This window comes from Girardinichthys multiradiatus, chromosome 15 (genome assembly GCF_021462225.1).
Source record: "Girardinichthys multiradiatus isolate DD_20200921_A chromosome 15, DD_fGirMul_XY1, whole genome shotgun sequence".
Lineage (NCBI taxonomy): Eukaryota > Metazoa > Chordata > Actinopteri > Cyprinodontiformes > Goodeidae > Girardinichthys > Girardinichthys multiradiatus.
Window position 1 is genome coordinate 10372973 of NC_061808.1, and position 27583 is coordinate 10400555.

The 27583-nt window shown below is 36.8% G+C and overlaps 1 protein-coding gene across 2 annotated transcripts in view; it reads right to left on the reverse strand.

Annotated features, from left to right (window-relative positions):
* The window catches only part of LOC124882290 (disks large-associated protein 2), a 132104-nt gene that overhangs the window by 20330 nt on the left and 84191 nt on the right, over positions 1–27583 (reverse strand). The window contains exons 3-6 of one of the 2 annotated variants that reach the window (XM_047388592.1): positions 26176–26393; positions 21829–21982; positions 20055–20274; positions 15917–16974 (exon numbers count right to left, since the gene is read on the reverse strand). In XM_047388592.1, coding sequence (XP_047244548.1) covers positions 16160–16974; positions 20055–20274; positions 21829–21982; positions 26176–26393 — 1407 coding nt within the window. In that variant the 3' untranslated portion in view covers positions 15917–16159. Of the gene's footprint in view, positions 1–15916; positions 16975–20054; positions 20275–21828; positions 21983–26175; positions 26394–27583 lie in introns of those variants that run through there. The other variant, XM_047388593.1, reaches the window with a different exon arrangement.

The window sequence follows — 27583 nt, forward strand, 5'->3', positions numbered from 1 at the left end:
CCTAACTTTCCTTGTACAATTCATTCATTCAACTAACTACTAAGGAGAAAAGGAAACACAGAGCTTTTTTTAATCCAAACTCTTATTAGATATGCATGTTTTTGGAAGAAATTAGTTTTAACTATTTTGCAATTATGACTGCGTGTTACACATACTTTCATTATAGAAAAGAAAGTATACCCTATTTCAATCTAATCTGGTTTTTACTAGGGTCAAAAATGACTTAAATCTAACTTTAAATAGCCAAAACCAAAATATAGCCCATTACCTATTAAACACAAAGTGGATGTACTTTAGTTTATAAATGAGCAAGGGTGGGAAGGACCTGCTACCAAAATACATTATTCATATGCTGATGACACCGTCCTTTTTATGGGAAGCTTTTCAGTCACAGCTATGACTTTCTATTGAAACTAAAAGTAGTTCTGAACTAAAAAAAAATTACACTTATGACTGTCATTTGTTCTCGAGTTAACACAGGTTATTCTTTGATGTTCTCATCGCATCTTTCTTAAAATTATAAGCCAGACTCTCAAAATAGTTATCTTTTTTCTGAAATTCCAAGATGTTGTTGTTTCGTTAGGTTTATATAAAAGCCATCTGGAGTTCCACTAGACTCTCTTACAGGAGATACAACAATCAGTTTTTATGGGTAACTATCTTGTTTCATCTTTGTTATAATAGTTGATGAATGTTTATAGGGCTGCATAATCAGGGAAATATTCAAATGCAATGTTTTGCTGAAAATTGCTGAAAATCACCAGTGGTAGTAGACTATTTTAGTTAAAGTGAAAAGTTTGCTGTTAAAGTTTTACATTTGTGAAGCTCTCTGGCTTTAGAGAGAAGGAGCTCTTTCTAATTTTAACTTTGTACTCACTATAGCTCATTGGCTGCATGACATGACATCCCTCTTACATTGTCTAATATCCACTATTTGACGGCGCCCCTCCCCTCTCGTCTCTGACCAAGTCAAAAGGGCATGGCCGGTCCTGTTTTGCATCTTAAGATATGCAAATATATTTAGTTTGAGTGAAGCTCTGCAAGAGGAGTTTAAGTTTTTCATCCTTTGGAGGTGTTTTTAAGCCTTCAGCAGTTGTTTTGAGCACACCATCTCTGCCTTAGCAACCTGGGTCAAAATGTTTAGAGATGAATCTTCAAACAAACAAAAGAGACCACCCACACGGTCCTATTTCACTGTGACCTCATTCCCCATTAGAAGCAGTGAGGTCTTCTGTGAATACATGTCTCCTAGCGAAACAGAAGGTCTAAAATGAATACATATCTGTAGTATATATCCCATGGGCAACACAAACTGCAGCATGTGCAGTATTTGTTGCAATCAAAGGCCCTTTCCTGTTTTTTGTTCCAAGGAGATTCTGACGTGATTGTTAGCAGAGTTTGTGAAATCCTGGGGGAGTTGTCTAGTGGTTTGAAGCATTGAAACGTGAATGTTTTCTCACACAATTTCTCCCCTCAAAATTATGATCACGTACTATAACTCCAATAGACCATCAAATTAGACCATCAAAATCATTTTGCTCTTGACATCCGAGAGTTTAATAGACTCTTGATAACTTATAAGCCTTAAATCATCATAATTTGTAATCTTTAGATTAACTATTTCTCGATAAATAGCCCCAAGCTTAGAAGTACAATTGTGTTTTGCACATAGTAATGTATGTATATCGCTCTTTTGTTTTTCTCTTTATTTTTTAGTTCACTATTTTCCTTGTTTATTCTTTCAATAAATGTTAACCATAGAAATGATTGGTAAGAGACATCCTTCTTCTTTTTAAGTGTAGTTTTAAACACCCTCTCTGATCCAAATTTTAGTTTTTAACACAAATGAAACTAGTTGCTTTCTGGACATCCAAGCCATTAAAAGTAGCTGAGAATTGCTTACTCCACTATGAGCGTATGTTGTGTAAGCGGTCCCTCAGTATATAAACTGTGTACATTTTTAAACAGTTATTCAGCAATATCTGTGTTTCCTTCTCCAAATGCAGATTCTTTAAAAGCACTGAAATACATTGTAACCTTTATGAGCAATGTTCATGAGCAACACTCCTTATGAGGTGCCTTAAAAGGGTTGGGTGTTTGTCTGTCGCAACTTTGGATAATTTCCTTTTGGGGAAGCTTGTTTCACCCATTTAGATAAATGACATTGCTGTATACTAGTACACCAATACCCAATAGGCTTTAATACTTTTGGCTAACAGTTTTGTAATAGTAATAGTTGTTAGGAATGTGACTCATTTGCATTGCTTTAACACTGAAAATAAGCATCAAGACTTACAGAGAGATTATACTTTGCAATGAAACATACAACATGAGAACATTCATTTTGCTACTTATAGCTATATTACACATACATACAAGACAAAGAGGAGAAATTACCAACATGAATGTGAAGCTAGAGTTACCATTTACCAAGGTAATCATTGAGCCATTCAGAAATTATTTTAATCATTACATGATGTCTCTTATTGAGAGGCACAATCCTTTAGTAATATTTTTGACTGTACTGCAAAAGTAATGCACAGAAAAAGACTTCAAAGAAGAAACAATGATTATCATTAGAGTCCAGTCCTGAAAAAGCCACTGAAGTGTGGTAGAAGAAAGGCCACATACAAACGCTTGAAGAGGTAAATTGGAGTAAGTTCCATGTGGCATATTTACAGAATTAACTAAATGAGATTAAGACGACAAAGAACAACAAGAAAGTCAGACAGAATGTGGTGAGAGACCCAGACACAAAACACAAATTTGAACTGGAAAGTAAGAGAGTCTGTCTCGGTTCTCCAATTTCACTTTTCAAAAGCACTTAAAAACCTATGCATGCTGCAATAAAGCGTTTGGAGATTTTTAAAGATTCATTCTCACATTTGTCCAGATTTTGCACTGAATGCATTCACAAATTTTACTTGTAATGTACATATGTACACTTTGTATTACTCATCGTACTTTACCTAATTCAACTAGCTCGAGTCAAACTTTGAACACTCAGAAATTTGAGTCTTGTTTTAGTTGAGATTTCCAATTAATTATTTAGGTAAACATGAAAAAAATCTAATAAAAGGCACATTTGCATCGACATGGAAACCTCATGCTAATTTTGTCACAGAGAATGTGACAGACCTTTACTCTCCTTCATTTGCAGCAAGACTTCTCAAACCTGCTCATTTGATTTCATGACTTAATATTTCAAAACGAAATTGACGAAATCCTCAGATTGTTTCTCCACTTCGTCCAACTCCCTCCATTTGAGTGTCAGGCCGTTCTTGCAAAGGTTGTGGACTCAGATTGGCAAAGAGGTGCTGTCCAGGCTTCTCAAGGAAGGGTGTAATGTGGATTAATGATGTGCAGTGAGAGATGAGTTTCTTACATGAGCATGGGGGCTGAAAATGTAAAAGAGTGAATGACATCTATGTATACGCAATAATGTGCATAGTTCTGTAAAAAATCCTGTAAGTTAAAGCCATTAATTTTCAAATGATTGCAATATAAGGATTATAATAAATAGTAGATAATAGTAGAGGTTGACTGTTTTTAAGGACCTTCAAAATAAAAGTAAAGTATCAAGAATTATTTTGCTTGTAAAATGGGAACATATCAGCAAAAATGTTCAGATGTGGCATTGTGCCTTCAAACACCGTCTTGTTTTGTATGCATTTAAACAAATAAATAATAAAACGTTGAATGACTTTTTAAACACATTCTTTTTTTTTTAGATGCAAAACTCTTTGGAGCCCTGCTTAGTATTTTTGTTTTCACTCCAAAGCAAAAGATTTCAACATGCCACAGATCTGAATTCCTGACATGTCAGCGTACCAACTAAACCCATTTATGTGCTGCAAACTTTTTTATTTGAAACACATTTTTTTTGTCTATTTTCATTTTCTATTCTCAAATTGCATTTCACAGATAGATAAAACTCTTCACTGTGTTGATCTAAAAGACCTTTCTCTGGGACGTTTGGATGTTCTCTGCTTGTGTTTACTATAGAACATCTGAGGCAAAGGTTTATTTATAAATTATGTGCACCACTTTGCTATGGTCAATCACATGAAATCCCAATAAAATATGTTAAAGTTTGTAAGATGGAAAAATATGTCAGTTCAACTGTTATTTTCTTTTGCAAGAAATTGTAAATTCAAAGATACGTTTTGTGAGAATGTGCAATTACAATCTGTAATTGTGCATTTTGCCAATTACAGATTAATTTCCAAGCAAAAAATGGACGCCAGTATTGTTTGAGAAAATTTCATCCCTTTTTGAAATGTATACCCAATGCAATCCCTGTGAATGTTGATGGAGTGATAAATGAGAGAATGGATGAATGCATGAATAAATGAATGATTAAGACAAATAGGACCTCAGGGTTTTTATTGGTTGATGATTCCAAATCTTGCTACTGGACTTACAATTTCTTAATAAATTGTTTTGAGAAGGCCCTTATTACTAAATAAACAAGCATAATATTTGTAGCCACATACATATATACATACAGTGGTGATGCCCCCATGGATGCAAGGTGAGTCAACCTTTATGTAAGATTCTCACAACAAACCAAGACAAATCAATGGCCTGATAACTACTACAAAAACACAGTCTTTGCATGGTAAATTGCAGATTCAAAATAGTAACTGTATCGTTTGAAAGAGACTTCTACCAAACATATCCTATTTTAAACTATAATTTGGGTTAGTGACAAAAATTGTCATTAAAGGTGGCAAAAGAAAAAGAGGCGGAAAGATAAGATTTGGTGCAATGCTGTAAAATGTTTTTAGGTAACAAAACAAATTTTAGGTCAGTAAGAAATTAATTTTACTGGGCAGCATTTGTGTGGTGAGGTTTTTTTTTTGTATCTTTGCCCATTTCTTGACATGTTTTGTATCTTTGCCCATTTCTTGACATGTTGGTTTATAGTTAGTTATTTTCAGTATCACCGAGGTTTTTAAAAATGAGGTTGAGGAAAGACAAAAGATGTATGAGGCTATTTAAAAGGAAACTGTTTTCTATTTCAATCCAGCTGGGAGCAAGATTTCACATAGGAGGACGGATGACTGTATACAGCAAAGTTGCACAGTTTCGTCTTTCGCCTTAAGTGGGGAGTTCAAGGGGGAGTGGGGTCTTGTTCACGAGTGAGGGGAGAATGGAGCGGAGGATTGACAGACGGATCGGTGCGGCTGCTGTAGTAACGGGGACGCTGTGCCAGTCCGTTGTGGTGAAGAGAGACCTGAGCTGAAAAACTTGGAGTAGAGTTGGTGCTCCTCCACATCGAGAGGAGCCAGTTGAGGTGGCTCGGACATCTATCCCGGATGCCTCCTGGACGCCTCCCTCAGTAGGTGTTCCAGGCACGTCCCACCGGTAGGAGGCCCAGGGGATGGTCAAGGATACGCTGGAGGGACTATGTCTCTCAGCTGGCATGGGAATGCCTTGGGCTAACCCCGGAGGAACTGGAGGAGGTGTCTGGGGAGAGGGAAGTCTGGGTGTCTCTACGTAATAACATCTGATTTGAAACAAATAATAAAAACGTCCCTTTGTCAGGTGTTTTTCCCCAGGCCCTGAAAACAACAATTATCAAACCTCTATTGAAAAATAGCAACTTGGACAAGCTGCTACTACAGATCTACAGGCCTACATCAAACCTACCCTTCATCAGCAAGATTATTGTAAAAGCCGTGTTTCACCAGTTAAACAACTTCCTAACAACGACCAACCGCTTCGATATCTTCCAGTCAGGCTTCCGTGCTCACCACAGTACAGAGACTGCTCTTGTCAAGGTGTTCAATGACATCCGTATAAATGCAGACTGTGGAAGAACCACAGTGCTGGTATTATTGGACCTTAGTGCAGCATTCGACACTGTTGATCACTCCATTTTATTAGAGCGCCTGGAAAACTGGGTCGGCCTTTCTGGTACAGCACTCAATTGATTTAAATCCTACTTGAAGGACAGGGACTTTTTTGTGTCAGTAGGTAACTTTACATCAGAGAGCACAAAAATCACATGTGGTGTTCCCCAAGGATCCATCTTAGGGCCCCTCCTATTCAATATCTACATGCTCACCCTAGCTCAGATTTTAACAAACAACAACGTAAGTTATCATAACTATGCAGACAACACACAGCTATACGTTACGATGTCACCAGGTGACTATGAACCCATTCAAGCGCTGGGTAAATGCTTAGAAGAAATCAATGCTTGGATGTGCTAAAATTTTCTTCAGCTGAATCAAAACAAAACTGAAATAATAATCTTTGGACCAAAGGAAGAGTGTTTAAAAGTTAGCAAACAGCTTCAGATAATACAGCTAGAAACCACCAGTCAGGCTCAAAACCTGGGTGTAGTGATGGACTCAGACCTGAACCTTCAGAGGCACATAAAGACAGTAACAAGGTCAGCCTTCTATCACCTAAAGAACATCTCCAGGATTAAAGGACTAGTGTCTCAGCAGGACCTTGAAAAACTAATTCATGCGTTCATCTTTAGTAGAATTGATTACTGCAATGGTGTCTTCACGGGTCTGCCTAAAAAGTCAGACAGCTGCAGTTGATCCAGAACGCTGCTGCCCGCGTCCTCACTAAAACTAAGAAAGTGGAGCTAAATTGGGGCCATAAAGTTTGTTCAAACGAAAAAAATTTGAACCTGAAAAATAAAAGTTTGCTCAAACGAAACAAATTTGGACCTGAAAAATAAAAGTTGTTCAAAAGAAAAATAATTTAACCTGACAAATAAAAGTTTGTTCAAAAGAAAAACATTTGAACATGAAAAATAATTTTGAACCTCCCCCAAAAAAATTTTAAAACTGGAAAGAACGTTTTGCAACTGAAAAAAAAAACAGATGTGAAACTGGCAAAAAAAGTTCAAAACTATTTTTCAGATTCAAGTCTTTTTTTTCGAACTTGCAGATTTTTTTTTTTCGGCTTCAAGCTTCTGGCCCTGGGGCTGCGGAATCATAACACAGCGGCTGCACAACATATTCCCAGCTGTTGCATTCAGGGACATTCACAAAATAATAGATTCCTTTCCTTCTATATATACAGGTCCTTCTCAAAATATTAGCATATTGTGATAAAGTTCATTATTTTCCATAACTGAAATATTTCAGGTCTTTTATTGTCTTAATACGGATGATTTTGGCATACAGCTCATGAAAACCCAAAATTCCTATCTCACAAAATTAGCATATCATTAAAAGGGTCTCTAAACGAGCTATGAACCTAATCATCTGAATCAACGAGTTAACTCTAAACACCTGCAAAAGATTCCTGAGGCCTTTAAAACTCCCAGCCTGGTTCATCACTCAAAACCCCAATCATGGGTAAGACTGCCGACCTGACTGCTGTCCAGAAGGCCACTATTGACACCCTCAAGCAAGAGGGTAAGACACAGAAAGAAATTTCTGAACGAATAGGCTGTTCCCAGAGTGCTGTATCAAGGCACCTCAGTGGGAAGTCTGTGGGAAGGAAAAAGTGTGGCAGAAAACGCTGCACAACGAGAAGAGGTGACCGGACCCTGAGGAAGATTGTGGAGAAGGGCCGATTCCAGACCTTGGGGGACCTGCGGAAGCAGTGGACTGAGTCTGGAGTAGAAACATCCAGAGCCACCGTGCACAGGCGTGTGCAGGAAATGGGCTACAGGTGCCGCATTCCCCAGGTCAAGCCACTTTTGAACCAGAAACAGCGGCAGAAGCGCCTAACCTGGGCTACAGAGAAGCAGCACTGGACTGTTGCTCAGTGGTCCAAAGTACTTTTTTCGGATGAAAGCAAATTCTGCATGTCATTCAGAAATCAAGGTGCCAGAGTCTGGAGGAAGACTGGGGAGAAGGAAATGCCAAAATGCCAGAAGTCCAGTGTCAAGTACCCACAGTCAGTAATGGTCTGGGTTGCCGTTTTCAGTCCAATTTTCCTTTCGTTTTCTTATCCATCATTCTATTCTCTTTATTTTTTTTAATTACCTCTGTTTGATTTTCTGTATCATTGTAATGTTTTTCCTTATGTACAGTGCCTTGAGTGCATTGTTGCTGAAAATCGCGATATAAACTTGACTTGACTTGACTTGACAGAGTCTGCTGCCTGCGACCTGGTCCCGGACGAGTACGAGTGTATATCTATATCTATATATACATATATTGTACTTCGGATCCAAGTTAGAATTGACTAAAACGTTGAGAATAATGGCATTAATAACTAAAGACATGATTTATGACAGCCATTGATTTGTTGTGGTTTGTGGAACATTGTTGTTGGTCATGTTGATTATAATCTACCCTATCAAACAAAACCGGAAGTTAAGATAACCTACCACTTGCTGATATTGTTTCCCTCTGTTTACCCAAAGCAAATATTTACAATGACTAAAGCAAGAAAGTAAATCACTTATATTGATGAATTGAACAAAACAGTAAAATTAAAACAATATTAAATCATAATTAAAAACAAACTAAATAAATAAATATATGACTACTATACTAGGTGTCATGCATGTCTTTAAGGCATGTTCCACTAAAAATAGATTTGAAATGGAATCCTATGTATTATTGTTTGTTTTTACTTCCTTTAAGTAACTGCAATAATTGCCATTGAGAATATGAGAACATGAGAATAAAAACTATACACTGCTGCTTTGCTAATTTTGTTCTTTCTGCTTATCATACAGAATCTTTAAAATTCCACTGGATTCAATGTGGAAACAGATGAAAACATTTAAATGTATCAATATATGTGGTGACAGCTTCAACTTATGATGCATCTTATTTTTACAAAGTGAAAATGTTCATGAGAAAGACAAAATGTGTGAAAAGCTGAAGTAACAACATGGAGAACAGAAGATTTTAAAAAAGCAGTTCCCTACCAGACCTACCGTACTCCCTACGCCCCCCAGCTAAACTACGGGCGCCTAAAACAGGGGGAAACAAAAAGAAAAAACAAATAAACCAACAAAAACAAAAAAGATGGCAGCTCAGCTGAAAAGAAAGGCATACTGAAGTAAAATACACACTGCCTCGTCTATGTAGTGTAGCTGTAGTGTGTTAAAGCGTGTAGATGTTGGACACATGCTACAAGTCATTTTTCTCCTTGAATGCATTGTAAAGCTATGACCCCCATTTTGACTACCATAAAAATAAGCATGATAAACATTTTAATTCATTGTTTTCAATCATTTTATGAAAACACATAAAGTAAATGAAAAAATAACAAGAAACACCACAATAAGCAATGGACGTTAAAGGAAAATAAAAAAATCCTTAGCTTAACAAAATGGTCTTAGGCTAACAAAATGCAGGCTAAACATGTTTTACAAAAAGAAAATGTGTCATAAACTTGACAAGTTTCCTTGTAAATTGCAGTATGAATAGAAAAGCATATTTTATCAAATACACTTCTGTTAAATAAGAGAGAAAAACACAAATTGGGAAAAAAAAAGTTTATATTCAAGCAGTTTTACAAGGTCATAATCCACCCAGAAACCTTTTTCCTAGTAACTGGACTTCACAGAGTTGGCACAGTTGTTGCATTAAATCTCTGGTTTACAACTAAATGGAAACAAAAGCTAATGGGATGAGACAATGCCGTAACATATTAGGTATTGTAGGCAGTCCTGAAACTCTGACAAATACTCACTGTAAATATTTCATTGCACAAAATAAAGTTGCAAGTTTAAAAATAATGGTGAGCATCCTATTATGTATTTTTTTTCTTCAGAGTTGTGTAAATACATAATTCTGCGTATATAGCTATTTTAATATCATTTTAAAATAATATTTAGATCTGTTTCTGTATTTTGCTACATTTCCACTTTCTTCAATGAAAGGATAACATCTTTGGGCTATGTAATAAAGTAATAATGACACACTGGAATAAATCTACTGGGGCATGTTACCTTGAATCTAAAGATTACCAGGTTGCACTTTTTTGTAAAGTGAAAAAAAATGTTAATCATTAGAACTTCGTGTCCAATTATATGCAAACTGGTCTTTCTTTGAAAAATATGCTGAAGTTTGTAAACTTGATACAGTAGAGATGATTATTTTCAGCATGGATGTCACATCTCATGCAAATGCTACTATATGGCAGTAATCCCACCAACAAACTCTTAGATTTTATCATATATGTAAGCTATGATGGAAACGGTTAGAGAAATCACATATTTTGTCAGTTAAATTTGTACATCTAAATCAATATATATATATATATATATATATATATATATATATATATATATACATATATATATATATATACATATATATATATATATATATGTGTATATATATATATATATATATATATATATATATATATATATATATATATATATATATATATTCTTCTTTTTTTTATTTATTTTTTTATTAACATCATCAGGACTTTCCCTAACTCCATTCTATTTCAGGCAGTCAGGCCTTGTGTTATTTCTTAATATTACTACCGGCATACTTTGATGGCATACATCAAGGAACAAAAGACTTGCATAGAATGAATAAATGTAAATTGAAGACATCATGACTTGCCAGTCTACAGCACCTTTAAATTTGTTTCCGTACCTAAAACAATAAGAAAACAAATGAATTGGAAAATCTTGTATAAACCTCTTTATATAACTCAACATAATTTTAATTATTAATTTTATATTTATTGGATTAATAAAGGATAAGATTTTTCACAGTCGTAAGCCTTCTCTTCTGATTTATTTGCAAAATTCCAGCCTTTGGCTGCTGTGTAATGACAATAAATGTTGTTTTTTTTTTGTATAAGAAATGAGTGAAAAACTTTAGAAATTCATTCTCTGTATTGCAAGTAGCTGTGTTTGACAAACTTTGGATTTTCCCTCCATATTGTGAATTGTACCCAGCTATTCAAACTTCATGGTGAAGGAGTTGTCAAAAAAAGTATAACCCAAGTGAGAACTGAAACGCTGCACAGCAAGGAAAATAGGTATTGAACACATCAATGTTTTTCTTAGTTAAAATAGTTAATATTGTTGTTGAGTTGAACTTAATACCAGATGTTGATAATAACTGAAAACAGTAATCCACACATACAAAGGTATCAAAGCGAAAAGATCCATTAATTATGTGTGGTTAAATGGAATCATTTAGGGAATAAGCATTGCACACATGAAGGAAATAAGGTCCTAAAAGACATTCAAACTATAACAATTTGTGGAATCTGTCAGTATTAAGAAAGTGGTCCCACCTCTATCAGTGCAAATAAATAAAAGGTTTCTCATTTACCAGTCTTTAAAAAAGCATTTCATGATGGATAAAAGCAAAGAGCTCTTTCAAGACATGTGCACCATTATTGTTGCAAAATGTACATTGTTTACACGTGGATTTCTAAATGTCTAAGCATTCCAGTGGGCCCTGTTTGATCAATATGCTGGAAATGGAAAGAACCAGCCATATGCAGATGTTTCTTTCAAAATGTTTGACGGAAGAGTCAAAAAATTATTATAATAGTTATCCAAGAGCCAAGAACCATGTCCTTAACTGCAATGACCTCTATGCATACAGACCACACAAGACTTGACTACTGAAGAAAAAGCATGTTGAAACTATAATATTTGCTGCAGAACATTTGGACAAGCCAATTAAATACTGGGAGAGTATGGTCTGGTCAGATAAGAGAACAACTGATGTCTTTGCACATGTAATGTTTGTAGAGAAATGGCGTTGCGCATCACCTGAAAAACACCATACCCACTGTGAAGCTGTGGGACTATTTTTCAGCATATGACACTGATAGACTTCATATAATTGAAGGAGAAATGGATGGAGAAATATACTAAAACCTTCTTTATAAACGATGCATCCAGGATGATTTTGAAGTAACATACATCGTGAATGAACCCTTTTGTTGGTTTCAGAGAAAGAAAATAAAGCTCCTGGAATGGCTTACCCAGTCAGGGCACATGAATCCAATTAAAATTGTATGGAAAGAATTGAAGATTTGGATATGTTTGTGTGAAGAAATGGGCCACAATTACAGCTACACAATATAAGCAACTACTTTCAAGACATCTTGAAGCTTCCAGGGTTAGCAAAAGCTTTTTAACTAAACATTTAATAAATTTCAGTAAATGTGAGCAATACTTCTCCCTTATAATAATTCCACATCATAACACATAACATAATTCCTTTTTAGGTGTGCATTACATCAGTTGTGTATTTCATTTAAATTGCAACTTTAGAAACTGAAGAATTTTTTTTCAGATGAACATGAATTTCCCAGCATTAGACGGAGCAACAGCAAGAGCCCAATGGGACTTTCCTGCATTTTCTTGTATCACCTTAATTTTAATGCCAATTTTACATGTAGTACAGTATTTTACATATGTGAACTAATTAAAATACCACATCTTAGATAAATGCTGTATTCGGGTAGTGCAAAGGGGGAATAATTTTCTTTTTTTGAACTGGGAGATTATGCCTTTATGTTATTAAAGAAAGAGAAAGAAAGGCTTCTTAATGCTGCAGGGCTTGTTCAGATTTAAGTGCTGTCAAGTGTGGGCCTGTTGGACTCAGATCTATGCATTTCTGTTTGAGCTTTGGTACACCAAGTTGGAAAAATGGTATAAGAAGTGAAATGGCTGTGGCAGTTATGAGACAAAACGATAATTAAGACCCCCTATCCATTAAGACAGCAGCCCACCTTAGCCATCACTAGTGAGGCGGTGTTAAAACATTCAGCAGTACTATACTGCACCTCTGGGTACATTTCCTAAGAGGTAGAGGCCTTTGTAGGCTCTGATTGTCTACTTGTAGGGATAATGTTAAATTATTACAATTGAGAGATTATGAACTGCCCGAGTCAAGACATTTGGAATACTTCTACAATTACTGATTATGATAAAATGACCTTACAAACTAAAATAACATTTAAAGAACAACTGATGAAATTCAGTGTTTGTTTGATAGTTTCATGTAAAATAAAAAGACATTCTAAATGGTAAGACACTATATCAAACATGTGAGGCCCTCCAGTCAATACCATATACAAAATTGGATTACACATTTCATCATGATGTGCAAAAAGAAAACAGTTCTTCATTAAGTTGTTTATGATAAAATAAATAGCTGGGGAAGAGTAAGAAGTAAAAACTTTTGTTTTGTCAAGAACCACATTTACCTCTACAATGCCTCCCAGTTCTGTCAGAACACAGTATTTTTTTGTAACTGCCAACAGTACAGGTTTTGAATATAAGTTTGTCTATATACAAAATGATACATTTATATACTGTACATTTATAGAGATACAACATAAATGTACTTTGTGCTGGAATGAACCTAATGTTTTCGTCCCTCATGATCACCATGAATCCCCGCTACTGTTACACCTTCCTGACGAAGTTGGGTTTTGTGGTCCCTCAAATTGAATCATTGTAAACAATTCTGGTTGAAATTTCCTAGAGCCTTGAGATGAAGAAATCAACACAGTGTTGTGGAAATATTTACAAATCTGATAGAATGTCATATTCCTGTCATTGAAATATGCAATTTTCTAATTTTTAAGTGAAATAATGTAGCTATGTGGTTTATTTGATTAATTGTTGTGGTAAATTTATGTTCAGGAATGCCCATTTCTGCTGGAACTTGCTACAAATGGATGAAGGCAATGGCAAAGGAATGCTTTAACTGAAATAATTAAAATGTCAGTAGTATATCAATATATTCTTGAATAATATATTAATATTTAATGCATTCATTACAAAACTAGGTTTTATAAAGTTATAAACGTATTCACAGTATTATTTCAGTATATGTAGGTGCTTAAAATGTTTCTACACAATGAGAAACTGGAATGAACATGAGCTATTTAGATTCATGTGCAGAAACATGCCACTAAATTTGCCTTCTGGTGTAGTAGGTGTTTTTGGACCATCAGATCTGAGGGTTTACTGACAGTTTTGGAAATACAATACTCTAATGGACTTATGTTGAAACTATACACTCCAGATAGTAATGTTGAGTTATGTTAATGACAATCCAAAATGCTGAAAATATGTAAATATACTCCATAACATTTTTTCTTCCAGTAAATATTGTGTTTCATATGCATTTTGCACAGAATTTCATGGGTTTTCTTACTAGTATAGAAGCTAATAAAATCCCAAATGGAACTTTTATAAAATGAGGGGAAATTTCTCCTAAAACCTTTGAGAAAGGTTTCTGTGGTCCAAAAACACCTGGCTTTATAATGTTTTATAAATTAGAATGAATCCCATTTCTCTTTTTACTTCTCCTGCCCTTGCATTTTTTTTTACACGTTCACACCAATGGTAGGAGTCACCCAATTGCTTTTCACAATGGATGTTGAGGGTGAAGTAGCATGGCTATCTAGGCCTGCATAACCTGATATATGAGGTTTCAAGGGCACACTTCAACTGGAGATTCTAAATGTATCAATTTGAACTAAAACATGTTTTATCTATTTATTTTAAAGGAATTACCAACCATTTACAGTGTGAATAGGAAGTACACACAACCAACTGACGATGCAAGATTTTTGTGATGTAAAAAATAGTCAAAATTAATGTTATTAATGTTAACTTTTCCATCTTTTGTTGAATACAGAATTAAACTAAAATGCAATCTGTTAGCGCAAAAATGAAAAAAATAAAATAAAATGATGCAATAACTTGGTTGTGTAAATATCTACAATCCTAAATTAATACTTTGTTTTGGCACCTCTTCATTCAGTTTTAAAGTCAAGTACGAAATAGATGACCAAGTATGATTTTTCTGACATTCACTCATGTTTCCCCTTTAGCAAAAGCCATAGTTAAAGATGGGATCAAACAGACTTTCTTGTACAAATATGTCATTAAGACAAGATAGAGAAAAGTCAGCATGGCTAACAAGAGCCTGACAGGAACATACAAGGAGCTAAGGAATTTCTGCCAAGCACTGGTTGTATTCTACATGTCAAAACAAGTTCCTGGTTAAAAGCAAGAAGCATTTTCTTCCAAAGAAAACACCAAGTCTTGGTTAAAATCTTCAGAAACCTTGCAGGAGAATGTGTTTGAATATGTCTGAGAAAACCTAATTTGGAATTTTTGGCCACAATTTTAATTAGGTATGTTTGACACAGGGCTACATAGTGGCGCAGTTGGTAGCAAAGTTGCTTTGCAGCAAGAAGGTCCTGGGTTTGACTCCCAGATTGGTCTTTCTGCATGGAGTTTCCATGCCTGTTTTGGACTGTGGGTCTCTAAATTGGCCTAAACTTCGGTGTGAATGAGTGTGTGCATGGTTGTTTGTCCTGTGTATCTCTGTGTTGCCCTGCAAGGACCGGAGACTGCTGTAGACCGCTAGAGACATAAAACAAATTCTGTGCATTACAAAGAAAACAACCCCCACCATACCTACAATGAATCATTGGTGACAGCTTATCCTGAGGAAATGCTTTGCTTCAGATAAGACTTTTGCGTTGTAGGGTAGGCAAATTTGATCAAAGAATCTCTGAAAGAAGATTAAATGCAGCAATTAAATTAGTGTTAGTTTAGAAAAAGCATTAGTTTTAGGTTTGTGCACATTTATACAGCTGGGTTGTTGCAACATTTTTTCTTTCACATTGTTGCCTTAACAAATTTGTTGTTCAGTTGGAATGTACAGAAAATTTGCTACTTTATATTTGTAAAAACGTTCTACATTGACTTTTCATAGTATTCGTTTTACATCACCCAAACCTGGCATTTTTAGGAGGATTTTGAACCCTTTTGAGTCCTTGATTTTAAGTTTCATTCCTCAAAGATTTAAAGAAACAGGTAGGACCAGAAAATGGGATTACATTTCCAACTATACAAACATTAATTTTCTCTCAGTAAATAAGGTATTTAAGACAGAGGATAGCTAATGATGCACCTTTTGGCACTTGAGGATCTGAAATATCAGCCACATTCTCTCTCGCATTCGGATTTTCCCTGACTCTGGTGTAAAACAAAATCACCTTCTTTTATTCCATGGCTTAGCAAGACACTTGTTAAAAAATTACTTAAAATGTATTGTAAGAAGTTCAAGAGATGACAGACTCTGAGTCTGCATAGAGTAAAGGGACATTTAACAACAGCTTTACCCAGCTTTTCTTGACATATATCTGGCTTGTTACCCAGATCTTTATAATTCCTTTTACAGTATGCAGAAAATGTAGATGATTAGAATGACATAGATAGATATGACAAGGGCCCACTGGTGTACTTTCTGCTCCACAGTTCTAGACTGGCACTTCTGTGACCACCTGTGTGGCCACTTGTGTCTGGCTGCTTATGATCCTTTTGCCTCTTGTTAATCTCCCATGGGAAGTCCTCTATTGGTAGTGGGCTTGCAGGACTGCCTGACCCCTCTGGTGTGCTTTCAGGAGTTCCTTCGATAATTTCAATTCGAGGTGGGCCCATAAAGTCCATAATGCTGAAGGGGGCTGGCTCCGGTTGGCACATGACTGACTTGTCCTCCGTATGATGTCTAACCGACCAGCTTGAGCCTGCTTGAATTCCTATGGACACTCTGTCGTCTGTTTGTGTGGTGCTGTCGCTGCAGGGCTCCCGGCATAAAGTCCACATATTGTAGCACTGAGTGAAGTTGAAGAAGTTGCTGTTGAAAGTTTTTAGCTCTCCACAGACATCTCTACGCAGCTCTGCAAGTTCGTATCGCATTGCAGATATTTCATCTTTCCATTGTAGGTTGAAGGCAGCAACCATGTTAGCGGACTCCTTAAAGGCCTGGAGGGCCTGGGGAACCGGTGGCTCAGTGGTAGCAATGGGTGAGGCAGCAGGGACCCTATATGAAGGTGGGGTTGCTGGTGGGACGGAGATGGCCGTTACAGTGGAACTAGTGCTATGTTGGCTTCGAGCAGCGGCAGTCTCTCTCTCTAGCCGCTCCAGCTCTGCATAGGCAGAGGAGCTAGCACCGTCATCATCCTCTATCATGTCGTCATTTAGCAAGGATATGGCATCCACAAGATCATATCCCTCTGCAAGAAAAATGTGAGTATGCAAATATAAGGACATTCACAGTGAAAAGAACAACTGGAATGTGATTGGATCAGGATTCAAAACTAGAGGATGGTCACATATCTATGGAAAACATACAGTATGTGAGTGACAAGGATATTATAGAGTGACAATCTTTTCCATTTAATTTACAATTTAAAGTGCTTATAAAAAGATGAACACCCACCAAATCATTTATGTTGCATTAGAGTTGTGCGAAACCTAAATAGTGGTGTAATGCAGGTGGAATGTAAACTGTTTTGCTGTTTCTTTATTTAAAATCTGTAAAAATCCTATACTGTCATAAAATGTCGACTTGGTAAATATACACACTACAAGAGCAAAAAAATTCTAAAAATTGTCTTTTGTCACTTTTCTTTGCAAAAGACAAATTCATGTCCAATAAACTCACATACTATAGGTTTTCACAATGTTTTTACACTGCCTTCTCAGTCATCTCAAGGCTTCTTTCCATCTTTTCACTGCACAGCACAACAAAAACTGAAATACATCAACCGTTATCAAACCAGAAATTCTTTCTTTGAGGACCCTTTTCTCCGTGCATGCCAAATACTTCCCAGCACTCTGAATTTGTGCCATTTTGTGCAAAAGAAAAGATGAAAAGGGAGTAGAGGAATCACAACCCACAGGGTTAAGAAGCAAATATGAACCCTATTGAACATATCAGGTCCAAAGTGCAGACCGTGCAGAGTTGTATAAAACCCAGCAAAGGGAGAGGTAAACTCTCTGCCTCCAAGGCCCCATCAGAACGAGGCTGCAATCCCACAGTCAAAGACAGCTGACAAACTCAGTTCCAAAGTTTAGACTTTGCCACAGATGGCCTGTAATTTTCATGGCAAGAGAAAAATTAAATCTACACATGTACAGCAGCCAGATGCTGCCCTGACAAATGATTGGAGACAGTGGCAAGGTGATGACATTCACTACTATTTTATGGTTGCGACATGAAAACATTCTGAAAGGCTTTTTAAATTACATTTCTAATGTGGTTACACTTACAATATGGTCTAGAAACACTTAAAATAGAGACATGATCAACAACTCACAAAAGCCAGCATCACATTCATCACTTTAAAATTCTATATTCAGTGGTACCAGTATTAAAGAAGAAATGAGTTACAATGTCTGAGGTTTTATGAGTTGTTTGGAACTGTGTTTGCTACTAAGGGTAACTTAAACTTTATGGTTTTATAATTTCTACTGAGAAGGCAGTGCAAAAACACACATATACATAGATATGTATGCATGTCAACATTAAAATACCTGAAACAATCATCACTGATGCCTCCAGTTGTTCTTTTCCCCTGGTTATCCTTCAACATCTGGATGGTCAAATGGAGAGGGGTTTGTAGCTCGTCTGCCCTATGGAGCATGATCGGATTCCTTTTCCCATTCAAGGGCCCACTAACCTCTGGGTTCAAACTAGTCCTGAATGCTACTATAAAAAAGCATGACCTGATCATTTAAAAAAAAGCCTTGTTTGGTGATTGCATTTAATTTCAAGACAACTGTTCTTCAAGAACAGTTTAAAGAGAACACCAATGAACAAGTTTGTATCCAGCTAATCACCAAGGAACTATTTTTGTGTTTGCATAACCTTAAACATAATCATTCTAATCTCCAAAATATAACTTTAAACCAAATGATTTTTTAAATGAACATAGCCAATCAATAGTCAATAGAGTTCAGCAAATAAGACGGTGGGATTGGAGACCTTTATCCACAGTCGTTCAGTCATGAAGAAATTGCAGATGGAAGCCCAATTAAGGTTGGAAGGATTAAAAAAAACAAAAACAAATCAGGCTCCAGATTCAATAAGAAAACAACACCAACAAAGAGGTAAAAGTGCAAATTTCTCCAGAAATAAATTGACATACAAATGTACAAAACCTTGGTTATAATATTGAAAAACAAATCATGTAAGTAGAAAAAGAAATGTTTCAATAGGGTTCATAGCTTTACTCTTGCAGGCAAACATCAAATACATTTACTCAGGGAGGTACTGCAAATATTCTGCTTGCACATAGGTGCTGAAGTGCTTGAGTGTTCATACTGTATTGCATTGTGTTACATAAATCTTAAAACCAATTCAAATTGTATTAAATGAGCAGCATGTTGTCATTCTAATGAATGCAAGAGTCAATGAAGACTAAAATAAATATTGTTAAAAATTACTCTGAAATTTATGAAAGGTTTGGGTCAAAAGTTAGATTGTAACTTTTTAATCAGAATAAAAAATAAACCCAATCAACAGCATCAACACAAACCCTGTTAATTATTTTACCTGACATTGCTGTTTACAGTTTTATGCAGCACAATGCAACAGTTTAGAGAAAAAATATTAGGGTTTATGTTAACTAAACTTTTGGAATCACAATCAGTTCCTTTGTGCAACCAGCATGTGTGTGTACATGTCTTCCATTTATTAGCTCTTCGTGACTTACCTTAAATTAGTGTCTATGTTTTAGTTATGTGGTTAATTAGAAAAGCATTTACCAATTGTGCACCTAACAGAGCCAAGATAGGACATGTGAAAGGCTTACCACTCCCCTACCCCTGAGAAACATCAGATCTCCACCCCTCCATAAGTAACTGACACGCTTTGCCACACAATTAATGAAACAGTTTAACATGCTGAGTGGAAAGGCTACTCCTGTTTTGCATGCCTTGCAATGTGGTTGTGCTGTGTTGTGATATTGCACACCATGTTGGTTTGTTAGCATCTTACTAAATAAATCTTAAGTCTCCTAATCTTGTACTTTTAGAAAGTACAGATGTGAAAACTTGGCCAATGCACAGTTCATGCAAAGTAACAGAGAAGCAAATCCATCTAAACTACTGGGAGTAAGCAGTGGCAAAAACAGACAAGCAAACACCATATATTCCAAAGAAAATGAAAAGAATCCAGCCTGGCATCTCTGGATCTTAAGGGTTCCCCACTGTACATATGTAGGTATGTCAGGTTTGTGCGCATGTATACAAAGTATGACGATATGTAGACTAAGCCCTCTTTTATTTTGGGGGGGAGGGGCTGGTTTACCTGTTGTGGATCTGAGAGTTGAAGTGACAGTGGAGGATGTCATTGAAGGCAAGCAGTCGTCATCTTGGGAATAACCAGCCTGAATTGCACGGAGGTAACTGTGGCTTCGAGTGCGGAACGAACCAGGCAGGTCCAAGGCCTCCATTGCCTGGGATTCTACTTCACTAAAAACGGACTCGCAAACTGACTCAAACTGGCCATTGATCTCAGTCTCACTCACCTGAGAGACAAAAACAGGAATAGCAGTCCTTAATTTTTCCTCTTCCTTTCTCTTTCTCACTTTGATTCTTCCCCTTTGCACAGCAAATATGAAGGAGTGTTAGCAAAAGGAAACGCCACTGTAAAACTCGACCTTAAACTGAATGAAAGTCAGATCAAATGAAGACACTGCAGGTGACAAGAGACAAATCAGAAAAAGAAACAGAAGCTTTTATAAGGCATGAGATCGACTACAACATATAATAACACATTCCAGCGTCAATTCTTTGTCACTAACTCTAGCAGGGGTTGTGGATGTATAGTAAGATTACAGATGCACCTTGAAATCAGATGGTGACTAAATTGGCTGATTTTTAACCTGAGTGGTAGCTGGTGACTAGCTGGTCAAAGCTTGTTTAAGACAGACCTGCAGCACCAGCTGGACCTATACCATAACTTTATTGACTTCAAAAATTGTTTTTACCTCATTTTACTTAACGCTTATGGCAGGTTCAGCAAAACTACAATTTTGACAATAGACTCATATAATTCATCCAAGCACTCAATATTGACTCAACCAGTACAGTTCTAATAAAAAAGCATATTGGCTAACCCATCAAAAACACTGGTATCCACCTAGGTATCTCTTCTCCCCTACATTAAACATCTTCCCGGAAAACATTATTCAGGAAGCACTACAGAATTCCATACCTCCATAACCATCAGGGGAACAAACCATTTGCAACCTCTGCGTCACTAATCATGTTGACCTGATGAGAAATAGTGAACAGGAACTCACCACCAGAGAGGGAGAAGATAGCCAGAACATAGGGGTAAAGAAAAGGCAGACAGTGGAAGGCCTGAATGAATAACATCAGAGAAGGAATTTCTTGCAGTTTCCAAACCCAGCTCTGAACAGTAGACAATTGGTAGCACTGAACATCTCTGAATGTCCAAACATTCACCACTAAAGTCCAATGATCTTCGGGTCATGGGATGAATGAACTTATTTGTTTCTTTTTACTGAACGACCTTTTCAAATCTTTACCAGGGTACCAATAAGCAAGTTAAGAATTTAAATTGTAAATCATTTAATTACTACACAGATTTATGACTTAAATCAAAAACTGTGTGTACAAGTTGCCATGTGCTCATTGGTCATATATTTAGATTTTAGGCTGTGCTAAAACAGTTGACAAATGATACAGTTACTTTAAACGTCATGTTTCAATAGAAGTGTGATTTAAAACAATGGCTATCAACTGAGGATGCCACATTCTGTGAAATTATTGTTTTCCTGACATCTTTCTTTCTTTGTGTCAAGTCTTTTATGCCTTTTCTTCGTCTGCTTAGCTTTAGTGTCAAGTGGGAGCAATGCAGACGAAAGGAGAGAAAGTACAGAGTAAAGCTGACAGTGTTTCAGTGCAAGAACTGAGAAGAGAAGTGTGTCTACAATATAACAGTAACAATAGTAACAATATAATGAACTGCACATTTACAAACTTTTATATTGGTGCAATACTTGCAAAACTACATGTAAAATATAGCATCCTTGGGATAGATGGTTGAGACTCACCTGGCTGACACAGCTAGCTTGACTGAGGGTGCTGACGGCACGCATGTAGCTCTGGTTGCGAGAGCGAAAAGGAGGTGGATGAAAGGAGGTGGCAGGATCCAGCGTGACACTTGGGTGAGGGCGCAAATCTCTGGTTTGCAAGTGGTAACCCTGGCTGAACAACGACAGGAACGAGTTGGGTTGGGGAGACACAAAGTTCCTTGGTTTAAATTAAACCAATTAAACATTAGAACTGCAGTTTTTCAATCTGCAGGGGAGTGTTCATGGGCAAGGTATGTCTAGACAGAATGCCCAACTAAACAATTTTCAATTAAAAAACAAAGTTTTTAAATGTTAACAATTTTTAACATCAATTTCAGCTGTAAGTGTCTAATTAGAAATGATATATACACAAATGAGTGTGAATTTAGAAAAATGACAGATTATTACATTCTTGAGCAGTGCAGAAAAACCACAGAGTCTTCTTTGTTTGCATACAAAGGCAGAAGCGATCAGAACCTCAAAGAGAATATGGTGAGTAAAAGGGCACTGAGCACTCAGAGGCACAGAGAACTGAGTGGTGCATGACGCCTCCCTGGGTTCACAGAATTTGTTTCTATCTAAAAGCCACAGTGGCCTAAAACAAACATTCACAGAGACAGTTAACATTATAAAAACAAGTTCAAGTGAAAATTAGGTAAGTGAATTCTTCAACATTTAAAACCAATTTTAGATGGTGTAAGTTTGTTCTGTAAATAATACCATACTGCAAATTTGACAGCAGTATTACGTTTTGTAAAATAACTACGATAACATTTTGGACTCTTGAAGCTATTTAAGACGATAAAAACCCACTTAGTAAATGACCACACTGTGCCTAGCCCAAATGCATCTGTAAACTTCTCCCTCATTAACCAAATTGAGATCATCTGGACCACAATCTCTGGCATGTAAGAAACTGACTGTGAATGACAACATCCTAGAACCCATTTCAAAAAATTCTACTTTAATTATAATTGTTATTCTAAAAGTAAAAAAGTCATATTTGTTGGCTCAGGATTAAAGATACACTCGGTTTTGTTTAAAGGACTGCATTCTCTGTGCTTTAAATAATATAATTTGAAAATATGAAAGATAAAATACTTGATGTATGCTCCTGTTTTAATCATTTTATGTCAAATTTAAAAACTTTGAAACTGCTCACTAAAGATTGAACAAATACAAAAGAATACAATTTAAATGTAATAAATACTGACTGGTGAAGTAATAGCATTTTTCCCCATTTTGTCATTTTATAATCACAAACGTCAATGTCTTTTATTGGGATTTCTTATAATAAATCAACACGCAAAGAAAGTTCATAGTTTCCTATTTGTTTTAATTACAAATGTAAATATAAAAGGTGTGGCATGCACATGTATTCAGGCCTTTGTAGCCCTGCAATTCACTGCATCTGATTGCCTTAAAAAGTCACCTAACTAGTTAACAGTCCAAGTATGTAATATTTTTATCTCAGCTGTTCTGTGAATGCCTCACAATTTTTTCAGAAAACATTAGTGATTACACAGTATTGTGGAAACTAAAGGTTCACTTTCTAGCACACGATCAGCCTCAGAGTCAGAGCTACAATGGAATTGTTTAGATCAGGGGTGGTGGTCAGGAGATACTATTCTGAAACTTTTAGATGTGTCTCTTCTCCAACACACTTGAATCAAATTAATGGATTGTTACCAAGCCTCTGCAGAGTGACATGCTGAAATCAGCCATTTGATTCAGGAGTGTTGGAGCAGGGATGCATTTAAAAGTTGCTGAACAGTAGCTCTCGAGGACTGGAATTGGAGACCCCTGGTTTAGATCAAAGCAGAATAATTAAGCAATACCAATGCCTAAATCAAAGTAAAAACGTGTTTCAATACTTAAAAGCTGCTGTTTATAGATATTCCTTAAACTTACTTCGAACATACATATTGTCACACAGATGTAAACACTTCACTATTCTTATCTAAACTGTTCTAAGCTGATCTTAGCTGTGGAAAAAATATTCAAGTAATATTAGATCAGGGCTGTCCTACCCCAGTCCTGGAGACCTACTATTCTGCAACTTTTAGATGCATCCCTTCTCCAACACACCTGAATTAAATAATGGCTCACTACCAGGCCTCTGTAGAGCTGGATGGCATGCTGATGAGGGAATTCAGCCATTTGATTCAGGTATGTTCGAGCAGGGATTCATTCAAACGTTGCACGAGAGAAGCTCTCCCAGACTAGAGCTGGGCAACCCTGCATTAGATTGAATTAAATTATTGATTAATCTCATATATTGTGCTCTTCAAATTTTTCAAATTCAATCACTAGAAATATGTTTCTAGATACAAGCAGCCAAAATGAGCTTCTTCCGTATACTCAGCCTTAGAGATAAGGTTAGGAACTCCCTCATCTGGGACGAGCTCGAAGTGGAGCCACTGCTTCTCCATAACGAAAGAAGTAAGTTGAGGTATTTCAGGCATCTGATCAGAATTCCTGCTGGTGCCTCCCCTTGGAGTTTTTCTGGGCATGTCCCACTGGTAGTGGACCCCAGGGAAGACCCTGAATTGTTGGAGGGACCATTTGCTTTAAGGTAAAGCTCTCAGCTTGTGTTTCCCTTTTAGAAGTAACGTGGGTCTCAGACTTTGAAGTAATACAATGGCATTCTTATTTTGCATGTTATGAATTCTAAGTCCTCTAGAAAGGCCTACAAAACTTGTTTCTAGACTTGATTGGGCACTGTTGTTGGTTGTTGTGTCTTGGCTGGTCAGAGTTGCATCATTGTGTCCATCTCTGGCTTGGTCAATCATCTCCTTTTCACTCTATCACACTTCACTGACTCAGTCCTCTGGAGCACACACAAACGTGTTTGCCATATCTACATTAGATAACTGTTTGGGGTTTAAAAACCTAGTTTGATTATGTTTACATTTGTGTAGGAATAAATATTTTCAGGGTCATTTTCTGTACATTTGCTAAAAGCTACACCATCCAATCTGACTGAGCTTGAGCTATTTTTTTGAATATTTTTATGTGGCACTATTTGCCTTTATTCATAGTTTTCAGACAGGAAATGGGCAGGGAGAAAAGATAGGAAGCATACATCAAAGGACGTGGTTGGGATTGAAAGCATGGATGGCTGCATCAAGCACAGTCTCTGAATATAGGGCACCCGCTCTATCACTACGTCAGGCATTGCCCCAAGCTTGAACAATTCTGCAAAGATTGGGCAAAAAAGGTTTTGCTCTGGATGTGCAAAGTCATAGAGATATGCCCTATAGTCCCAGTAAAATGTGTTTCTATTGCCTTATGAGGGCTGAATATAATGCACACTTTTCAGATTTTAATTTTAACAAATAAATGAAAATCTAGCATTGTTTCCCTTCTACTTCACAAATATTTCCTATTTTGTTGGTGTGTCACAAAAGATCTCAATAAATGATATCTAGGTTTGTGTTTGTAATTAGGAGTATGAATAACTTGTATTCTTCATTTACAAACTCCAAGAACATGAACAGAACTTTGCCTTACTTTACATCATTTCATCACATTGCTTTGCCCCTTTTACGATCCGTGGGAGTTTGGCTTTTGTGTTTCATTTTGTGTATGCATTTTCATTATTTCCTTATTGTTTATAATATTGTTTTAGTATTGCTATATTCAGTTGTTATTTTTGCTATAGGGTTTTGCCATATTAGCATTGAACAGTGTTAGCTCTGACCCAAAAATGACCCTTGCCCAACGTTAGACATACTAACAGACAACCTTCAGCCTCTTCTGGCCAAAGTTATGGTTAACTTAAGCTACACTACATTATCTATGTGGATTAGTTTCATTTTTTCCCATCTGGTCCATTTATATTATCAAAAGGAACAACATTCATCCAATCACTGTGTGCTTATCAACTGGACACATCCTGTCTCTACATGCTCATTCAGGAGGAGTGAATGCTGCAAGTCACTAACTTGATGTAATCTGCTGGGTTTTCTCAGATAGAAAACGTTTAAAACCAATTTGAATAATAAACTGAATCCAACTGCACTGTTTGATAGTTAGGATTAATTGGAATGTATGTACCCGATTTGAAATCTGTATGATTCGACTGAATTGACTTTGTAAAGTCACTTGAGACGACATATGTTGTGAATTGGCGCTATATAAATAAAACTGAAATGAACTGAATTAAATTATTTTCAAGTTCAGCAACAGGCAGCAATAATCTGCATAATTTGTTTATTTTTACTTTTAAAGCAAGATATCTCTCTCCAAATCTGTCATTAAACAGAAAACTTAAAAATACACATAAGTCTGACAAAAATCTGCTGAGCTTGGCGGGCAGCCTACCTTTGGGAGTCTAAATGGGGTCTCTGCATGGCTGATTTAAGGACAAGAGCATCAGGACGAATGGCCACCTGTGGAGAAGTCTTAGGACTTGTGTCGGAGTCTCCACTTTCATCCTCCAGCTCTCCCATAGCTTTGACATAGCTACTGCTTCTCATGCGGCGACACGGAATCTCCTCATCTTTGTCATCGGGGTATCCACTCCACTCATCTTGGGGCACCTGCAGGACAAAATATGTCTTAAAACCACATTCAAATTCACAGCAAGACACTCTAATGCTCTAAATATTGTTTACGTACTTCATCCAGTGTTTGCGGAGACATGCCAGATAATGATCGAATAAGCTCGTTTTAACTTAAGGCAAAAATGGAAGGCTTATTCTAGCTTGTGTGCAAAAAATATCATTTGCATGTACAAAGGGGCCCAATTAGCCAAATGAGTGCAAGAGGTTTATGAGGCTTGTTTGTGTTTCCACAGAAACAATTAGGCTTAATAACTACATTTTATTGACCTCTGAGCCTAGCCTTCTAAATTAAACAATATAAATGTTTAACCTCTTTCTTTCATTAGAGTAAGATAGAGAAAGCCTCTCCAAGTTCCCCTTTTGCCAAAATCAATAAATATTCTGAATCATTCTTAAAAACATTGAAACAGGCATGTCATGCATTTTGTTAACAAACTGACCCGCTATCCTACATCATAGATACAGGGGTTGGACAATGAAACCGAAACACCTGTCATTTTAGTGTGGGAGGTTTCATGGCTAAATTGGACCAGCCTGGTAGCCAGTCTTCATTGATTGCACATTGCACCGGTAAGAGCAGAGTGTGAAGGTTCAATTAGCAGGGTAAGAGCACAGTTTTGCTCAAAATATTGAAATGCACACAACATTATGGGTGACATGCCAGAGTTCAAAAGAGGACAAATTGTTGGTGCACGTCTTGCTGCTGCATCTGTGACCAAGACAGCAAGTCTTTGTGATGTATCAAGAGCCACGGTATCCAGGGTAATGTCAGCATACCACCAAGAAGGACGAACCACATCCAACAGAATTAACTGTGGACACAAGAGGAAGCTGTCTGAAAGGGATGTTCGGGTGCTAACCCGGATTGTATCCAAAAAACATAAAACCATAGCTGCCCAAATCACGGCAGAATTAAATGTGCACCTCAACTCTCCTGTTTCCACCAGAACTGTCCATCAGGAGCTCCACAGGGTCAATATACACGGCCGGGCTGCTATAGCCAAACCTTTGGTCACTCATGCCAATGCCAAACGTCTGTTTCAATGGTGCAAGGAGCGCAAATCTTGGGCTGTGGACAATGTGAAACATGTATTGTTCTCTGATGAGTCCACCTTTACTGTTTTCCCCACATCCGGGAGAGTTACGATGTGGAGAAGCCCCAAAGA